Source organism: Corvus moneduloides, chromosome 7, assembly GCF_009650955.1.
Source record: "Corvus moneduloides isolate bCorMon1 chromosome 7, bCorMon1.pri, whole genome shotgun sequence".
NCBI classification, from domain to species: Eukaryota; Metazoa; Chordata; class Aves; order Passeriformes; family Corvidae; genus Corvus; species Corvus moneduloides.
In genome coordinates, this window is record NC_045482.1 from 27,939,534 (window position 1) to 27,960,230 (window position 20,697).

Genomic DNA, 20,697 nt, shown 5'->3' on the forward strand with positions numbered 1-20,697 from the left:
TTCAATTCCCCAAACACTTCATCACCCTTCTCTTAACACCACAGATATCCTTGCAGCCCTTCCTCCTTGAGTTACATGACTTTGCACGACCATCAACACAACTGAGTCAAGTAAGACCAAATCATTTACAAGCACAGGTTGGAGTAAGGAGCTGTGTTGGACAATTAGTTACTTGGATGTTTCTCCCCCAGGAAGAAACCCAACTTCCACTTACTCTAGGGCAAACTCAAAAGGTTTTATTTTAATTTTTTTTAGCAAATTCTATCACGCAAATGTTAACAAAAAACATCTGTACAATTGCCATGATACACTCAAAAATGAAACAAATAAGATATAAATACAGATATGGATGTAACATGACAAAAGCGGAAAAAATAGAAAAAAATACATGCGCATGAACACGGTGCCAACAAAGTCATTTCTCATGGCTGGCATTTTTCAGAGCGTTTTTCACTTCCCATCTAAAACATTGTTAGCAACGTCCTGCTGTATACTACAAAGGTCTATTTTCCTGTCCCTTAATATGTAATATTATGCTTGATAAATAAAGGGGTGGGGAGAAAAGGTTCTGATGACAAAGATGCAAGTTACATTACTTATACAGGTTATTGGTAAGCTAGTAATAAGCAATTAAAAAGACAGTCTCGTATTGTATTGTAATCCAGGCAAGCACACATAGTGTACCTTAAGAAAGCCACATGCCTCGGTATTTCTGAACTACATGAGAACTACAGTACGTAGACCTGTGGGGCAGATGGGGCTGGGATTTGCCCATGCCCATGGAGCACTGGTGCAGCCAATGGCAGAAAAAACATCCACATCTGAGATTTCGGCAACCTTGCAGCCAAGAGCTGCTGTCTGCTGAGAGTTTTCTCTCATTCAGATTTTTAAAGCATGGTGGGCAAAGAAAATACACTTTTTTTTCTTTTTCTTTTTTTCTTTTTCCCTTTTTTTTTTTTTTTAAAGTACGAAAAATTGAAGCCCTGCATAATGGGCAGCAAGAAAAGAAAAGGCAGCTGCAGTAGGTGGCTACTGCCAGGAGAAGGTGAACACAAGCTTCACCGGTGCAGTGAGGCACTGCAGCACGCAGACCTTCCTCTGCAAGCGTGTGTGGACACTGATTTGTAGCCAGAGAGACCTTTATGCTCGCTGAAGGGAAAACAAGATGATTGTACAGCTTGTTGAAGCCAAAACTGGAGATCAGAGAGGTGACATTCAGAGCTAGCCCTTTGAGTACTTCAAAGGAAACACAAAATAAAAACTGGGTCATGTTCAACATACTAAACAACCCTACTATGTACATTATCTGCGATGATTTATAAATACCTAAGCAGAATGCTCCTACTGTGTACAGGTAGAACATATCCTAGAGTACTCAAAGGATGGACAGTCCTCGACTCATGCAGTGGAATTAAGTAGCACATTAATGAGCATCTGTTGACAAACAGAACTGAATCTGATTCAGAAAGTAAGGCCTGATTCTACCCTTTGCAGCCCCGGGTGTGCCAGTGGCCTCGGGAAGCGCAGGCTGGCCGCAGGCGCCTTTTCAAGGACGAGCTTTGACCCCGACTGAGGTGTCAGGGACATTACAGTGTGTTCACTCTCAGTGCATACCAACAGGATTTTATAAAACATATAAAATCATTTGAGAAGGAATTCAATTCCTGGAGATTTGCTACAGTGTGCCATTCAATGGAAAAAAACAAAATCAAAACCAACCAACAGCAAATGATGATGGACCAAGCTCCATCACAGCTGGGAGGGACTAATACCACCTGGTCAGCTATGCTGACCTTCTGAACCCTAGAACTGGAACAGAAGATGCTGAACTGAGATGGGGAGAAAGACAGGCATAAATACTAAGCAGTTAAAGAGTACAATTAAAAAAAAACAAAAAAAAAACCAAACAAAAAAAAACCCCAACACCCCAAAAAAACCCTAGCCCGCTACTAAAAGTTCAAACAAGACAGCTTAACTGCTGCCAACAAGTTAGCTGAGTATTTCCTCAAAAGGAAAAATAAATTTGTGCTAAAATCAAATTTGAATCATTCAAAAAAATTTAAAAAGATCATTCTAATAAGCATACCAAAAGATGTGGAAAAGAAATGGTCCACAGAAAGGCAGACACGAACCATGGAGCAGCCAATATCCCCTGTAGTGAGGATGGCTTTTCTGAGCCCGTGGAAAGACCCTGGGGGAATCCCACAACACCCAGGAAAGCACAGAGTTTCTCCTGCCCTAGCATTACTAGCTGGGAAAGATGAGGGAACTAGCCCTGCAGCCAGCAAAAGCCTGCACACATACCAGGAGCAAATCACCTCCTCTGCTCTCATGTGAGCAGGGAAAGGGACCAACAAGCTTTGCAGCCCAGTGCCACACAGTCCCCCACCAGCCCCAATCTCTCCTGAGATGAAGACTGGGAGAAAAGCTGGCACCTAGCATCAGCTCCCAGCTTAGCTCCTCAGGGGTGGGGCTGAAACACACAGGGGTAACTGATGGAAGGGGCTTTACCCTCCCCTGCCGCTGTAACAGAGTCTCATGTTCTCAGTATGTTCCCAAGGTGTCCCTTCAACTCCCCAAAGGGGAGATGGAGGAAGCTGGAGAGACTCCAAGGCATTGAGAGCAGCCAGGGAACACACATCCATCAGCACAGCTGCAGCCATAAGCTGCAGGCCCGCGGTCCTCTTGCATCACTGGCACTGGGAGCAAAACCCCAGCTGTGATCCATGGCAAGGTTTGGGGTGGGCATGCCCATCAGCCAGGATCCCGCCCAGGGCCAAACACAGCATGTTAATTAGTGAGGTCCTGCCTTCCCTGGTTACAGGCAGAGCCAGGGGGAGCTCCCCCTTTGCAAACAGAGGGTCTCTGTTCAGGGAAGGGCGGTGCTGTGGGGTATTTGATTGCTGCTGGTTTGCCTCTGACCTGGTCTGCGTTATTAGGCTGCAAAAGGGTTTTCCCTGCTGCACCCCCTCCCGAAGCACCCTGCTGCCAGCAGCGCCCAGTGAGGGACCCCCACTCTTCTGAAATGCAGAGCACTCAGCAGGCCTGTGTGTGGAGATGGCCACAAAGAAGGTTTCTAAAGGCAGTTAACAGCACTGCAGGGTCTTCAGGAACAGGAGGGGCTGTGGCAGGCAACCAGCACCATCCCAGCTGGCTCAGAGGTGCTTCCATGTGGTATTTCTGTTCAGATTCAGACACCCTTTCTGTCCTCTGGGATGAACATTTTGCCCGAAGTGCAAAGGAGTTGTGGGGACAAAGCCATCCAGGATCAGTGGATCAGTCAGAGCAGAAGATCAGCCCTTTGATGCTACAGATTTCAAGGAAAACAGCTGGCACTGAGGTACAGCTCTGCCAGCTCCCACTGCCCAGCCACTGACACACTGAGAGCCTAACCCAACCCCACCCACCCAACTCCACCATCCTATTTGCAGACATCGGTCCCAGAATTGGGTCTCAGGTTCCCTTTGGGGAGTAACAGGTGACCAGGAGAGTCTTTTGAACATATGAAAGAGCCAAATGGGTTGAGAGGGGAGAAGTATTTACAAAGTCAATGAAAAGAGCAAGAGCCCAGCTGTTATGCATAGCACAGCTGTCTGAAGAGCAGTTACAGAGAGATCAGCCCATCTGGGGTCTGTCAGAACTATGTACAAAACTCAGATGTTTAAAAAGAACCTATGCTTTCATTACTCACTTGGTATCTCTCAGTATTAAAGCATCTGAGGCTGGAATCACAGCCACTTCTGCAAAGATCTCCTCATGGAGAGCCCTGCAAGTTAGGCAAGCTGCAACAGGGACTACGAAACAGGAACACAAGACTTGAAAGAAGAGGAGGACCCAGTCAGAATGAGTGGGGGGAGAGAGCAGATAACTAGCACACAGAAACCAAAACTGGGTATGAACTAAACCAACAAGATTTGTTTGACTTTTACATGTGTCCAGGTTCTTGGACTCAGGGTTAGAATGCTAACCTAAACATATTTCTGAGATTTCAGCAGGCTATACAAATATGTTTAAGTACGGCTTTCTGATGTTCACTTTTAATGAAGACTGCGACACAGACCTTGCTTCCTTTACATTCAATACCAGTAAGATTCTACGTAAAAGCTTTTAAGGGACTAAAATACTGATTGCAATAAATATCTGCATGGCCTCCTTAAGCTGATGGAGCGTGCCAGTGAAGAGTAGCAGAAAGGTCTCTGAGAGGCACCGTTGATTGCTTCTAAGTCTACACATGTCCACAGATCTCCATTAACTGTGCGTTGAAACATCTGAAGAGGAGCTGCTGTTGCTGTTGGTGGTCTGGGCCCTCTTTATATACAAGTTTAGTAGCTTCATCTGAAAGAAAGAAAGAAAGAAAGAAAGATCAGGAGAAGATGCCAGAAAAAAACAGGTGGGCAAAAGTTGACTGCCAATGTAAAAACTCGCATTCTGTGGTGAGCTAATTTTGGGGTGAGCGGACACTGGGCACTCTGGAGGAAAAGCAGAAGCAAAACTGACCATATTTCAGAACAGAGACAAGAGGCTGTGCCCAGTCCCACTGAAGTCACAGGCAGACTTAAAGGGATTTAGAAAAGCCTCTTGCATTTCACTTCAGCAGCCATCAGTTCCCAGACCTCAATCCTGCAGCCGGATCAGGTCAAGCAGGATTCCCACAGAGGTCAGTAGGGCTGCAGGCACACTGGTGATCCAAGAGCCATGGGTCCCTGTCATAGGAAACACCCTGAACTTTCCCTGCTTTATAGAATGTTCTTTTTCAATGACATTATATCTTCACTAACGTGGTACATCTAGTGCAACTGCAGCTGTTATGACTATATACTTCCCTTGCATGGGTTTGTTCTCTTTTTCCTCCTTGCCACCTTAACTCCAGATCCTGTCATGACTCATGTTTACATTTAACTTTAAAAATGCACGCACTCTGCGTAAACCCAGAAGAATGACTTACATGTTAATAGTTAGTGATGTGGTGGAGTATGTTTGTGGCACCAAGGATACTGGGATAATAAAGCCTCTACAACATTTTATATGGGGATTTCCTAACATCCCAAATATAAAGAGGTAAACCTCAGCACACTTAGCTGTCCTCTTTGCAGAGCAATTTGGAGGCACAATTGTAATTTGTTTATTGACAGGACAACACAGAAATAAAGTCCAAGTGCCTTCAGTCTTAAGTTGTTTTGGCCTATACCACACTTCCTTAACCATGACAGAAATTATTGCTTCAAAATGACAGCATGAAGCCCTCTGAACTAAGTAGCTATTCACATGCACAGATCTGTTTCAGAAACAAAAAAACGCAGAATTCATCTTAAAATTGCACAGAAATCTTGGGTATGAAGACTTAAAACAGCAGAAAAAAAATTTGTGGTGGCTTATTGAGCAGCTCTGAAAAGCAATCAAAAACCAACACAAAATTCTCGTCTGAAGGACAGAGCTGAACTAAGGGCTTGGATTCACTTGCAGCATCAGGTCAGAATTTGAGTTTTGCAGCTAGTGTGACTCCAGGGTACAAAGTCCATTGAAGGGGCACTTGAGCTTGCTGTTGTCCCAGAAGGGACACGTGTGCCCTGCTATTAAGGGTGAAGCTCTACCTGCATTTCTACCAGCCCTAATCAGAACTTGCTGATGAGAGGACCTGCTCTCCCACCATCGCCATGCATTCCCATCACTCTCTGCACGAGAGTGCCTGTGCAGCCACAGAGCAGACTGAAAGCTATTTAATTTGTATTGCAGATCTGGTTTTCAGCCAGAGCAGCCAGCTGATCCAGCTCACTGCACAATCACCTCTGGATCTAATGCCAAAGGAGCAAAGCAAACATGGCTGGAGCGGGAAGGACCTGCTCAGAAGCAGCTTGCAGTTACACAGGATCAAATGCATCACGAAACCAATCTCTGAACACCATCAAAATTTTCTTAGTGATATTTCAAATGCTCACACTGCTGAGCAAGTGCTGTGCTGCTCCAGTGGTATTTGTCAGGGTGAGACAGGATTTAATAGAGTTCAGGGAACTTGACCCAGAGCTACAGTGAAGACACTGCTCTTGCTGCTAGTAAAAGCCAGCAGAATGGCTTGCACTACACCAAAACACCTGAGACACATTATTCTTGTACCTTGCTTCCTGTGAGTTGTGCGAGATGAGGTTTCAGTTCTTCTCCAATTACTGAATAAATAGCCACTAGGCAAAATACACTGGCTTTTCGGACACTGCTCTCCGTGTTATCATAGCCCTGGAAATGAGAGGAAAAGGTCAGAAGACAAACAGCACTCCCCAACACCCTTCCTCAGCAATACACTACAGAGCTGAAGTACATTTTGCAAATGAGGCTGACCTAAGAGATCAATAAAAAACCCTGTGCTTAACATAACAGTTTGCAACCTGACTACTCAAAGAGCAAGAGAATACAATCACCCTATCTGTTCCTTCTGTTATTACTGCCATGTTACAAGTTATTAATATCTAGTTATTTATAGCATTAGATAACAACACAGTTCCCTAACACGAGCTCGGGATTCTATCAGGTACACACACTTCTGTGTCCAGTTCAGATGACCATGAACTATCCTGAACGGTCAGGACTCCTCGGAGGGCAGCTTGCCTACCAAGTAGGAAATACCACAGGAAAGAACATACTGAAAGACCCCTGTATGTATGCTGATCTCTGGCAGCTTGGGCAGAGCTCAAACTAGCCACCAGGTCACTTAGCAGCTGGTGACACCAGTCCCAAACTCAGGCAGAGATTTATCACTCAGCAGCCATCCCACCCCATGAGAAAGGCAGACATCACTTCAGCCTGTGGGATGCTGCTCCTCTGGATGCAGAATGACCTCTGAGGAGGGATGCAGCACAGCTGGGGCTGTTCCAGCTGCAGGGCTGAATACAGCCCAAAATGACAGTCTGCAATTCCACAAAGCACTGAGCTAGGAGGGCACGAGACCTCGGTGAGCTCTGAGAAACACCAAGCTGTTGAGGATCAAGGTGGAGAAAAGGCTGAGCCTCCTCATCAGGACCAGGGCAAGCACCACAACTCTCCCCTGCGAAGCCCTGTTCTTCCATGGAGATGCCCATCTGTTCATGGAGAGCCTGGCTGTTGAGCTGCACACTTGTGCTCACACTGCTGCTGACACTCCTCGCCTCCTCACCACTCTGCCAGGGCCCTCAGTGTGGTAAACAAGCACAAAGGTGATTGTCTCCACACACACTCCTTCAGCCAGGATCCCAAAATACTTCCCAAATGTAAGGAGCAGATTTCTTCAGTTACTGAGTTTCTAAGGTAAGGAAATATCTCAGGCAAACTAGGCTCTGAAACAAGAACCATTTAAAGACATGGAAGTAATTAAAGAAGACAAATAAAACTGCCTTTTTAAAGGCATGCTGCTCCCAGACTTTTCCAGTGCATTGAAGCTTCACTGTTCAGATTGTTGTCTCCAACAGCAATGGCTAAAACCATTTTACAACAAAAGTTTAGATCAATACAGAATTGTCCAACTCCCAGAAGTTGAGATTTAAGAATTGCAAGAACTGACACTACAAAGTTGGGATGAATGCTAGGATGCATAAGGGGAGTTTCTGACTTTGCTCTTGTCCTTCCAATGTTTTATGCTCACAAGTGAGGAGGCCTCTTTATCCCAGTTCTCCATGGAAGTCTTACCCACCCAAACATATCTCCCCCTTTCACTCTGACTGATCTGTTCCTGTCACAGTCTCTCCCCAGTAAACACATACATTTTTTCTCCTCTCTCACTGCTACTTCATGTATTTCCTTCTTGTTTGCAGCTCCATCCCAGCATGGCCAGCTGCTTGTGCAGGGGACCAAAAGACAAGACTGCTACAGCCAGTGCTCAAAGCTAAATCCACAGTGTACAACCAAGCCTTAGCACTTGCAAAAACACAGCTCCTCACCCAGCCCGAGAGGGTTATGAAAGAGGCTGAATGAAGTCAGCAAGTAGTTTGGTTCTAATTTCAGAGAGAAAAAAAGAAAGGAGCAACCTGCCTGCTGGGATTCAAATTCAAGTGCAAAGTACCATCAAAGCACAGAACAGCAGAATTAAAGGAGACTACAAGATGTATAGAGACAGTATAAAATGTGGCTAACTCCTACCCTCAAGCTTATTACATGGCTGCTACTGGCTTATTTAGGAGTCAGAAAAAGGCATCCAGTTGTGGAACATACACATAAGAACCTGAGTCTTCCTTTCCTTAACACTAAAAGGGTCAAAAACTCACACATAAAAATTTTATTTTACCAAAAATTAAATCGTTTCATATATCAAAATCTGGCCCCAGAGGATCCATCATTCTCCCTTTAGGGCACAGATCTCACAAATGAATGGTGCCTTGTGCTCAGGAGCAGTGACATGGGATTCTGTACCTGTAACAACCCAGGAATGATATCGGGTAGGAGCTGATGCAACGATTCCTTGGAAATCCTCTCGATGACTTTCGTTTGCATTTTGATGGCAGCTAAGTTAATTGGATAATCTGCAGTCTGAATGATGGGGCAAAGCACCTTGATGCACTGCTCGGGGTGGATGGAACTCGCCAGGGTGGAAGCAGCTTCTTCAGCAGCTCTGACGACCTGAAATGAAAGTAGAGCAAACCCTTATGTTAATGAGGTCAAACCTGACAGCCAACACCACTGGTGTGTGCTAGGAATGACTGCCAGGAAATGCTTGGGGATGTTCATTAACAGATCTGCAGGAGGCTCTGTCGAGGGGCAATTGACTCTGAGAATTCACATCCTCTGCCTCCAGTGACATCTTTGTTCCAGCCAGTGGCAAGAAGTCCATCCTGCCTAACATAACTGTGTCAGAGCTGTGGCTAGTTTGAAAAAATCACCTGTCACCCAAGACAGCCAGCCACTCCCATCCCAGAGGAGTGAGAGGATGACATCTCTCCAGCCCCTGTCAAAGAACCCAAACCCACCAGCTTAGACTTATAAAATGTATCTCCTTAACCATTACCACGAATGGCCCTGTTGCAGCTTTAGGCTGTCCCTGACCAGGCAGCTGTGCTCTCAACACGTCTAACCCATCAAGGCAGCACTGGGATCATCATACAAAATGGGAGGAAGAACAAGTGGAAACAGCAGTAGCGCCCACCCTCTGCAGCAAGCCCACACTCTAAAGCAATCACACAAAGCAAGGATGATGCTAAATTCAACTCCTACCCTGAGGGAAGGCAGATTCACAACTTTCACTCTTCCCCAGCAGGTAGGACAGCTAGTTCAAGGAAGAAAGACCCAAATCTGGTCTCTCCTCCCAAGAGAATTTATTAATTTTACATTCTGCAGTAATTGGATAAAAAAGAACAGGATGGGAAGGCAGGTTTTCTTTTTTCAAGTGTCTGTGCTAATTGCCAGGCAACAAAATCAAGCTTCCTCTTGGCTGCACTCTTCCTTGCCACAAATAACACACTTTTTGCTCCTCATGTTCTTGCTAAAACACAAAAGATGGAGGATACTTTTCCCCATCTTCTCTCACTCCCCTCTTCTCAGGGCTTACTTTAAAGGGAGGGTAAATCCTGAGTAGACAGAGATGCCCCCATAGGCAGACTTAAATCCAACACCTCAGCTTTAAGGAGAAAGAACCGTTCTCAGATCCTCACATTTGGATCTTCCAGCTAGTCCCAGGCAGTCCCTAACTGAGTCCAGGAGCATTAAAGCACCCCCTCTTTCCTGGTTGTGTGGGAGGCTCAGGTGTCCAACACCAGTTCTCTACCTCCTCCTAAACTGAACTGCCTGGCGTTGTCTGAAGTCAATACTTTGAAACCAGCACTAGGAAATCTGTCCCAGGCAATCTGCAAAACAGCAAATAAATCAAACCATAGGTCTCCTGTCACTTAAGACTGAAGCCATGGCTGCTGAATTTGCCTTGTTCTCCTCTCCCACATACTGTGATGGTATCAAACTCAGGGTTGAACTGACTTTTAAGATAACAGCAATTAATAGTGACCAGAAGGGATCATCTTCACCTACAAAGCCTGCTTCACCCACAGTCTTAGCATCACAGCCATGCTGCTAACATTAATCTTCTGCTCATGCTGACAGCTACCTCCCTGAAACAGGAATGGCACGAGACACTTGTATACCCAGGAAATAGCAGAACTCATCCACTTGGCTTTTGGCATTCTCTACAGCAGATCCAACAGTGAATGTGATCTCAGACACTTCACACAGCACAAATATTGCATGCAGGCAAGATATGGGCAGGATGATGAAGCAATCTGAGATTTTGGACTGCTTCTGTACCAGTGCCCTATTTACAGAAGAAAAGCTGTCCAAGTGCTCCATTTATTTCAAGCCTTTCTCAGCATTTAATTAAAACATTAAAACATATTCCAAAATGAATGGCAATCCACAATGTGGTCAATATTAAAAAAAAATTCTTCCTGAAAAATCTGTGAATGAGTAGCCATGCAAAACAGAATGCTTGCTTTCCCATTTACAGCAAGTTTTTCCTCTTCTAGCTATTTTTTTGCTAATTTCTCTTCAATTTCACACATGAGAAGCATGAAAGTTAGTATTTTTCCACGTAAGTTAGTACTAACTTAGGAGCCAGCACTGTGTGATTTTGCTGGGAAAGGAAGAAACACCCGAGTACTTAAGGGAAGCCTAATGCCAGGCTTTGATAGCACAGAGTGGAATTGCTGGAGTGGATTAAGTCGGGAGCTCCCAGAAGGTCTCTAAAGGAATCCACTTCCTGGCACTGCAGTTTCTGACATCTGCTTTCCACAAAGGATGGAAAGCACGAACTTACAGAGGGCCCTGACACTTTACCATCAATTTAACTATTCACTAGCAAGCCACTAGCTAAAAAACCCCAAATATTACTATTTGGACACAGGCCACTTGGGATTTTGTTCTACAGCAATGCCAAACACTGTTGGGAAGTGTTTTCAGACACTCTCAGAAAGAAAAGCCTGCACATATCACAACACACTAAAAGAAAATTGAAAAAAAAAATTAAACCTTAGATCCTCTTGCTATCCTACTTGATAAAAAAGCAACAATATTTTAGTATAAACCTATGGCTAGACTCTGATCTCAAACACACTACCATAAAAAAAAAAAAAAAGCAGTAGGTGAAAAATTCAATGAATATTCTGTCTGGGTTTCAGCTCCATATCCTGTTTGCACACAGTTTACTATGCCTATAAAGTTGAAGATATGAAGCAAGTGCACAAGACAAAAAGCCCATAAACCAATTCCAAGCAAAAGCAGCATTAAAACACAGTCATAATTTTTCACAAAAATAAGCAAGGGTTCAACAGCAACAAAGGTCACACATATTTTGCCCATCAAAAGGTAAGCAAGGGAAGTTTTGTAGGAACAGGAATTATTTATGCCCCTGACAGTCCTGCTTTCAGCACTGCTGCCTAGTTCTAGCACAGATGTGGCTACATTTAGGCAGTGGCTGGCTATTTCACATCCCTTCTCCCTGCAGTGCCTTCCCCCTGAACACAGAAGGATGTATATTACACATGTCCAGCACGATAAGAGCTTGTAAATGTGGCAACACGGGGGAGACTTCCAAGCCTCCCACGAGCACATCTGGCGGACAAGGCCTGCATCTCAGCCACACTTCAGCAAACCCCCTGAGTGTGTGATTAATAACATGCTCCAGTCTCACTGACATCCATGGGATTCCAGCATGTGCTTACATGCTTGCTTCGATGAGAGCCTCTGCAGGTAACAGCTCCTGGCTCCCCGGGGAAGCACCGGCAGCTGACAGGGTGTAGGAAGGGGTAGGGCAATACCAGCTGACAGTGAGCCAAAGAGACAAACTCATCCCTGCTGGCCCAGGAAGCCAAATGCCACCATTCTGCAATGCAAGTACCAGCCCTGTCCTTCCTCCTAGCTTTGGCGAAAAAAAACCATTCAGCCACCCAGACAGACTCTGCATCCCATGAGGGGCTCTCAGTATTTACCCAACTGGCTCAGAGTCCCTCTCACCTGGCACTGCCAGAGAAATCAGCAGCATTCCCAAATGGAGGGAAGAGCATTATCAAAAGATACAACCTGCCAGGTCATTTGGCAACAAGAACATGCAATTGTAATAGAGTTTAGCAAAGACATTTTGCCATGAGGCACAACGCTAGTACCTTGCAAATTGTATGTAGCTTACAATATCAAAAAATCAAGTATCTTTTTTAATCAGGGCTTTAACGTGACCAGCAGAGTGAAACAACCTTAAAAGGAGTGGGAGAAATGAACAGGATCAAGGAACAGGTCTTCCTCCTACCTTTGAAGGCAAGATCAGCAGATACACATTGGGAAGTGACAGGAATGGCTCGTACTAGCAGTGACACCACAATAAGTAGTGTCTATGTAATCTATCCTTTAAGCCCAAGAAAATGAAAGGGTGCTGTTTGCTACGTGCTCAGACTGGGGAGCTTGCTGTCACAAGAGGATTAGAAGTTAGACAAGTTAACCAAAGGAGAAAAAAAAAAGCCAACACACAGAGGGAAGCAGGCAGAACCATTCACATGGAAAGGCTTTAAGACAGCTGGAAGGAGGGAGAATATTCACAGGAAAGCACCATTGTATGCTTGCTTCTTGCTAGTCAGTCAGATAGGGTATCAAGTGAAGCAAGATTTTTGTCTGGCCTAATACAATTATTCTCAGGAATCTCAGAGATACATAAGAAAACTAGAAAAGCCATCAAACAATGATGGCTGCTGGATGCAGCAGGTTCAAAAGGGCGGTTATGAAGCAAGATGTGCAAGACTACAGAAAGCCTGCAGTTCTTTAAAAGCACAGACACTAAGTTGTGTGTAAGGTATGTCACAAACATGATTTTACCTCCCAGTAAAAGCTTAGAGCAAACCATGGCTTGAACTGGATAGTTTGACATCATTCAACACAGGGCAGGCAGCCCAGGAATGCAGATCTAAGAGATAACTCTTGTCCTTAAAGCAGCAGGTTTTTCTCCTTTCCAAAGGCTTACCTTATGCTCTACACACTAGAGACTAGATTCAGCCTGACTTCTGCTGGCATAACATAAGCTGTGTGTGCTGGTGGGTTCCTTGAAAGACATTTGTGATGCATGAGACTTTCTAGTGAGTCTCACAAAAGGCAAGTTTTTATACTTCCACCCAGTTTGCTTCAGGGAAGGAGCCATATTCACATGTGCAAAGCCAGCGAGGTGTAGCACCCAGAAAGCTGATCACCTCTAGCAGTGTCTTCCTTAATGCTACCAAGGAGTAAACTTCAAAGTAACAGGTTAGGTAGTCCCAGGAATATGCATGGGAATTGCTTCCTTATTTCAGTGGGAGGGGATATGCTGACATGCAGTATTAGGAACAGTGTCAAGATCAAGACAGTGACTGGTCACACATCCTTGTCTTTTAATAGAAAAGCACATTGGAATCATAAAAGCTCTACAAAATTTTCTGGACAAACTTTGGATGACAATTCCCACTGGTTTACCTGGTTCACAGTGCACTGCAGCCACAGCATCCTGTTCACTTAAAGACAGCCAGAACTCAGACTCCATCTCTTCCACTCAATTTCTTTTGCTCAGCTATTACACTCCATGCATTAAGATGTTGCTTGCTGCCTGATGGCTGCAGCAACCAGCTTACGAGTTTTGATAGTTTCATTTCTGCTTTAAAGAGACACAAAGTACTGGCAAATAAGGAAAGAAAAATATGTCCTGACTCACCTAAGGCAGAACATGCCAGGTTCATAGGCTACACAGGCCATCAGTGTAACATGCAGGGATCTCAGCAAAGCAGCACCTGCACTCCTGGGTGAGAGCTTCCCACAGGAGCTTAAGCTGGAGTACTTTGCCACGATTGCTAGTTAACAGCGTCTCTCTAGAAGGTTGTAGAGGATGAGGCAGTGCAGGCAAAGCCCCACTGAAAGCCCAGAGGCTTTGTACATCATTGTGAAACACGCAGAGCACCAGAGAAGGTTATGAGGCAGAAGAACAAGGTTTTGCTTTCAGGCTTACAAGGCATGTGGCTGTGCTTTTGAGCCAATTTTTGCCATCTAGAGGTGGTTACTTAAAGCCTGTATAATCTAACTTGGAGGGGATGGAGGTTTACCAGTACCTAGTCAGGCAAACTGCCATCCCTGAAGGCTTTACAGTCTGATCCAGACAGGAACAAACAATTATGGACTTGGTTTCAAAGCAGGAAGTGGATTCAGCAATGGGGAGTGCTCAGCAGATGAAAAAGCAGTGTGATTTTTATAAGGGATTCAGAGATTAAGTAGATTAGAGTGCTTCTCCTGGGCACTAAATATTTGAAATGTGTTGGGAAATAGAAGAAGCACATAAATGTGTATTATGGAACATCAATGACTGCCCAGTTGGAACACTTGGTAGCTTCCAGCATGGACTAGGTAACAATCAATCTTCAAGACTATGATCTTTTAGTGCTTTTCGTTTTGTAGAAACCCACACAGATCATGCCATCATCAGAGGACAGTTAAAATATGTAAATGTCAGAGGCCAATCTAAAAGCACCTCAGCAAGATAATAAAAATTATCTACAGCTAATGGATAACTGATTTCTTGTTCTTCTTCTCCCTCTTTTAGAGCCTTATGAAAAAGAGTGCACAATAATGTACAATAAGCATCCCAATTATGCTTATGGACCTTCTAGATCATAAAATACAGAAATTAGGTATCTAAGATATGGCACAGGCTCCTTTCCTTACACACAGAAAACACACATCAGTTGAGTCTATAGCCTTTGTGCCAGAAACAGAAGCAGGGAATCAGCTGTCCTATGATTTCTCACTCTGCAGCTGATTTCCAAGATATTTTCTGGTTTAAAATACTAAATAATAAGAAATTATCCTCATTTTGCTGGCATGAATCTGAAGCAACATCTTATCAGTGATGTTGGGTCAGCAAGCAGCATCTCTCCTTAGTTATGGGTGAGTAAGTACACTGGAACAAATGAGTTAATATTAACTAATTGGCAACAGAAAGATGGTTCTCTTCCAAATAACTCCAAACAAAGACTGATAAAAATCAACAAGATTTAATATCATCCACAACTTCAATTACGTTCTAATGCTCCAAAAGTAAGTGAAAGGCATTTACATGTCAACCCCCCTAAATGTTTCCAGTTATGACTGAAGCAGGCTTGACTCCTCACATCACCCCATTACACCAACAGCATTGAACAGACTGTTGTACTACAAACAGTATAAAAACAGAACAAAGTTAGAAAATGCAAACTAAACATGAATCCAACCCAGTGTCTTCTAGTCTGTAGCCTAGGGTTATGTTAATTTCAACCTGCCACTGAGGTCTGTGCTTTGCCAATCCCCTGCATTTGCACTCACAACAAGGTGTGACTCAGTCTCCAGCTCCATGTACCAACTTTTCCTCTCCTGTTTCCCTGGGGGGAAATGTGGTGCTCTCAGTTGTGCTGCTCTGCTGAGCCCAGACCTTGCCTCCAGCAGAAGAAGGCAGAAGATTTTTAGCCATGGCAAAGATCCAACTGTCTCAAGACACTTGCTTGGACTTGGAAAAACAGCCAATTATCCAGGCTTCCCAAAATACTTAACTGTGCTAACACCGGTTTCATACTTCCAACTATGTAATCTGGAATAAAATCACAGACCTTTTCTTGTTTAAAAACAAATAAACTTTAACTAGATATCAGCACTAAGTTGGGGGAGGGGGTGACATCTGCTGGTTGGTGAACATGTTTCGTCATTTGATGTCTCCTGGCCATGCTGAACAACAGCAATATTGGAATTTGGATAGACAAACAAACCTTCCCGATTTCCAAAGAACTGCCTCTTACTATGACTTCTTGGACACTGTACCCAACCTTAACAGTTCTGCACTGTCCTCCTCTTCAAATTTCCTTTGCTTGGTCACTTTAAGATTGAGTCTCGGTGAGTCACATATAATTGAAAATGTGAGCAATAGCTTGGAGCAATTAGCAGTCCCTGTGCTGAAGGGGAAACTCAGGTAAGAAAGACTGAAACAGATCCAGCTTGCTCAAAACAGACATTTTCTCCTAACTTATACAGCCTGTTGGACACCAAATTATCAAACCATAACCAAGGATCACTGCTGTCTTCTGCTACAAGGCAGAAGCAGCCCAGAAACATAACAAACTGGAGTGACATCTTATCAGGACATCACTGACACAAAGATTAACCCTTTCCCAACTAAATTATATACCAGCTATTCTTGAAATAGTTCTTAGAGTGTAGAGGAAGATTTGATTTTATGCAGTTTAGGGACAGTGCACCACTCCCTCTAATATTGCTCTGATAAAGTGTAAAGAAAACTGTAGAAGAGTGCTCAGAACTTCCTTTCCCTCTTCAGCTATCCTTTGAAAGTGCCCTTTGCGCACAAACTAGTGAATCCTCACTTAATCTCCTGCTCAGTGGGATCCAGTCAAAGGGCAGCTCCTCCTGCCCTCCTGGATAGAGCAGTGCTGTGAAGTCAGCAGTGGGAGTGAGCTGGAGGGCCACCACAGGAAGGGAATTTGTGACCTTCTGGCTCTAGGCTATGAGTTTGACCAACTAGGCCTTGCCCAAATGCATTCTCAGTTAATTTTTTACAGGCTTAACTGAATCAGCAAGTCCCAACTACAGGTAAAAATACTTTGAGCATATTCCCAGGTATATATTTAGCCTAGCTCATGTGGATACTCAAGTGCAGGTACCTTTCTTAACTTCAAGAATGCTGATATTCTCAAACTAATGATAGACAGATGATGCCTTTCCTGGGCTGCATCATGGTTCTGAAAGCCTCATTTACACAGGGATCAGAAAATACTCATACACAGAATGAAAAATCCAGAACCAGTGCCCCCACTTAATACAGCTGTGCACACACAACAGATGGCAAAACAGGAACATACCTGCAGTGTCCTGCTGTGACAGCTGTCACCCAAAGATCCCACTGCAGCTACTGATGTCTCATTATGAAGATGCTGTATAAAACTGTGGCAAATCAAACGTGCAGCACAGCAGCTACTTGCTGAGAGCAATACAGCTCAATTATTCGGTAAAGAAGTGCCAGAACCCCCCCCTCTCATTCCTGGTTTATCTTTTTCTGCTTTTCCTTGGGAGGCACCTCATGCAAAGCCTGAAGAACCTTTCCACACCACAAGAACACAGAGGCATAAAGCATGGTGTTTTCAACATTGTTCTTAGCAGTCCCACAAATACAGTGAATTCTGATGGGCATTAAAAACAATGCCAGGGACAATCAGGAAAAGTCTTGCTAGAAACATTAGTTTTGGAGGATTTTTAGACAAAAAATACAAAGGGCACTGAGTCAACGTGAGCTGAGAAGCATGCAAGCAGGAAAACTTGCCAATAAAAGGCACTCCTTCTGAACATAATGTTTTGTCTAACTGCTTTATCAGAAAATCAATTTACAACTGCTTCTTACTACTCTGAACTGAAAATGACAGGGGTGCAATGGCTCTATATCAAGAAGAGGAAGGTAGGCAGAGTAGGGTGGCCCTCATTCACTAAAGTATTAAACATCTTCTACTTTTGCATTTCAGAGAAATCCAGACTGTCAGTTTCTTTCCCTGAGAGCGTTTTTTGGCTTGCTGTTCTCATTTTCAAACAGTACAGCTTCTGCTACTCACAGCTAAAATAACCTTGTGTCAGTCACCCAATGCTCTGGAGCAGTCTGGTCTATTATAATCACCCTTTTCATGGCCAAATCTCTTCAGACAGAGACGCCTAAAACGGCAAATTTAGGACAACCCTGTTGCAGAGAAGAATATGCCTTAGGTTTCAAATGAAGGACTTTGGTAACAAAGCCATCACAGACTGATAGATAAATTCTGGTAGCACTTTCCAGAAGGTTTAGTTCTAACTTGTGACATGCACAAGGTAGCTTAAAAGACCCAACCTGGAAATCAAGCTACAAAGATTAACTTTAAATGTAATTTGAATTAATCTACCTAAAATGTTATCATGCCTCTTTATTCTTGCTTTACTTCAGAATACTTTCAGTTTTATATACAAATTCTCTCATAAAAAGAAAAATGCAATTCACCCTTCCCTTTGCTTCTTTCTCTGCTGCTGTAGCATGGCCTTTTTGTCCGTTTTCTTCTGTTACTGACCAGTCCCCAGCTCTCCAGCATGGCCCAATTTCACCATTCAATTTTCACACACAATTCTGCTTGAACATGGCCTTTGTGTTCTCCAGTACATTTTGTATTCTTACCTGTACAGACAGAGGCAGCACAGTGCCCCCAGCATGCTCTAAAAAATAATTAAACATGCACTTTTTTCCTACAGTGTCTCAGTCTCTCCCAGAACGAGCAGGGAAATCCTGGGAAATTAACAAACAATGGTGTGCCACTCCAGACAGCTCTAAGTCCACATAAACAGCTCTGACAGTCTCAACTTTCTTCCTCACTGTTTCAGCACATAAAAATCCTGTCTCTTCATACTCAGGAGACTTAATACTGATTTGTTCTACTGCCAAGATGGCACAACATGTTTGCCTGTTAAGACTCACAGGTGCTACATTTCTTCAGCAGGTCCATATTGCTTTCCCAGCAGCAATGATGAAACAGTCACTCACCTCCTTGTGGGAATCCTTATGTGCTTCCAGTGTTTTCATGATAGTCAACTCCGCATAATTCTTAAACCTCGCCGGCTGGTTCCGTAGGATCTCCCTCAGGACTCGCAGTGCCAGGGCTCTTATCGAATGCTGTGTCAAGAAAAATAGACATTAGAAAAAGTTGCTTCTCAAAATTGTAGTTTGAAGTGAATTCTCGTGGCTCACCAGGAATTCTCACGGCTCCCTACACCACCAGCCCCAGTGGAGTGAGCAGTGGAATCAATGTAACAAATTCAGAATTGGGCTCCTTGCTTGCTTGTGCACAAAAAGCCACATAAAGTGACTGTTCTCACATATACAAGAATCAGAATAACTACTTTGTTAAATTCCGTACTTTCGGCAATGAAGTACAAATTTGTACTCACAGAAGGACATCTGCATTACATGAATCTACAAAGAAGGTCAGATCATTTATGTTTTGCCCTTCCTCTTTTGCTCAGCTTGGAAGGTATCAAACTGGGCTCCATCCATGTCACAAAGCTGTTTCTCATATACTGATGCAGTAAGACTGACCCTTCTTGTAACTCCTATGGAAATTACTTTCAAGGATTTAAGTTACTGTAGTCAACACTGACCTGTGTCTTCATTCTTCATATCAAAAGATCATGAGCAGAAGGGGTTTATAACACCTGTTTCAATTTCATAATTTACATTAAATTTTTGACCTGTGGCCACTCAAAATAGATTCAATTGTTTCAGCAGAGGAATACTTACTCTACTTCATACTCTGCCTTTAAAATATGCGCTTTGCTATTCATCTGCAAAATTCATACAGTAGCACAAATCACATGTATTTAAGACAAAGTCACCAGATCTTCTGATACTTGTCTGATGGTGCTATGATTAAACATGTAGAACTAGAGCAGTTCATGCTTAAACTAAGAACAATGACTGAGCCACCTACCCTGCTTCAGAATTAACATTTCTGAGTGTGCCATATATTTTACAAGGAGTGTAAGAAATACAATAGATTTTTGAATCAGATGAAACAAAAAAAAAGAACTGTGAGTGCTTTGAAGCCTCAATATTGTACTGTTCAGATGGAGCATGGCTCTGATGTGAAGGTGCAGCGGGGTGTTGAGCCTTTACCAAATATCATTGTGCTGCAAGCTGAACAAATATCCCCGAATGGAAAAAAGCCTAGCCTGTAAATTACCACTTTGATCAACTACCAAATATAAAGCTGTGATAATAACACAGCTTTCTTTAACATTTCAAAACAAGATTTCCTATAAAAGCAGCTTGTTCTTGATGACATTTTGTAAGAGACAGAGACCCACCCCATAAGATCTAATACCCTGGGGTCTTTAAACCACGCAGAGAAAAAGAAAATTAATTTATTCTAGAATGCCTTTATTCTTCTTGTTGGGAATGGGTATAATATAGGTAAGAGCTTGTAACTTTATCCTAACTCAGAAGAGAACAACTACTGAAGTCTTGATAGTTTTTTAGAAGACTAGAACTTCTTTTCTGCTTCTAGTTTAATTTCCTAGCTATTTATTAGTAACACTCTGGAGGGCAGGAGAAAAACTTGAACACTTTGGAGTAACTTAAAACTCATCACTGAACTGAGTGAAAACTAGAGTTGCCAACCTTCAAAAGAAAAAATGAGCAGCGCAGTATCACTGATGAGTGGCAGGTTTCATTTAAACTGGTGTGTAGGAAATATTACCCAAGATGAAGCAATGTACAGGAGAGTTAAGACAAAATCTACATCTCACATCTTTGTCTCCAAGCGTTTCCAGCAGCAAGAGCAGAATGGTTTTGAAATGCTCCTCCCAAACTCCAAGATTATCTTCCCTTGTGATCTTTAGCAATTCCAGGAGAGCTCCTTTCCGCTCCTCCACCCGCTCGTTGTGGTTGGAGAGCTCTTTCAGAAGATCAGCCACCAAATCCGAATGGTCAATGGGTACTTCTAGGACAAATGGCAGCAAATCATTTGGAGAAATGGGGAAAAGATCAAAGGTGCCAAGATTGCTAACCCTCTACAAAATAAGGTGCATGTAACAAGGGGCCCCCCAAAAATGCATCAAATTCCAGGTGGCCTCAGTCAAGCAAGCAACAGAATTGGACTAGCCCATAATTTAACCTGAGTTCATAGCATGGCTCATGCATCTGCACATGGC

At 43.5% G+C, this 20,697-nt stretch overlaps 1 protein-coding gene across 34 annotated transcripts in view; it reads right to left on the reverse strand.

Annotated features, from left to right (window-relative positions):
* Nucleotides 1-214: 214 nt before the first annotated feature.
* Nucleotides 215-20,697, reverse strand: part of CLASP1 (cytoplasmic linker associated protein 1) — a 176,419-nt gene continuing 155,936 nt past the window's right edge. For 26 of the 34 annotated variants that reach the window (XM_032113660.1, XM_032113627.1, XM_032113642.1 and 23 more), the window contains 5 exons: nt 20,293-20,486; nt 18,533-18,661; nt 8,371-8,577; nt 6,112-6,228; nt 215-4,335 (listed from right to left, as the gene is read on the reverse strand). In XM_032113660.1, coding sequence (XP_031969551.1) covers nt 4,249-4,335; nt 6,112-6,228; nt 8,371-8,577; nt 18,533-18,661; nt 20,293-20,486 — 734 coding nt within the window. In that variant the 3' untranslated portion in view covers nt 215-4,248. The remainder of the gene's footprint in view (nt 4,336-6,111; nt 6,229-8,370; nt 8,578-18,532; nt 18,662-20,292; nt 20,487-20,697) is intronic. The other 8 variants (XM_032113626.1, XM_032113651.1, XM_032113649.1 and 5 more) reach the window with 1 other exon arrangement.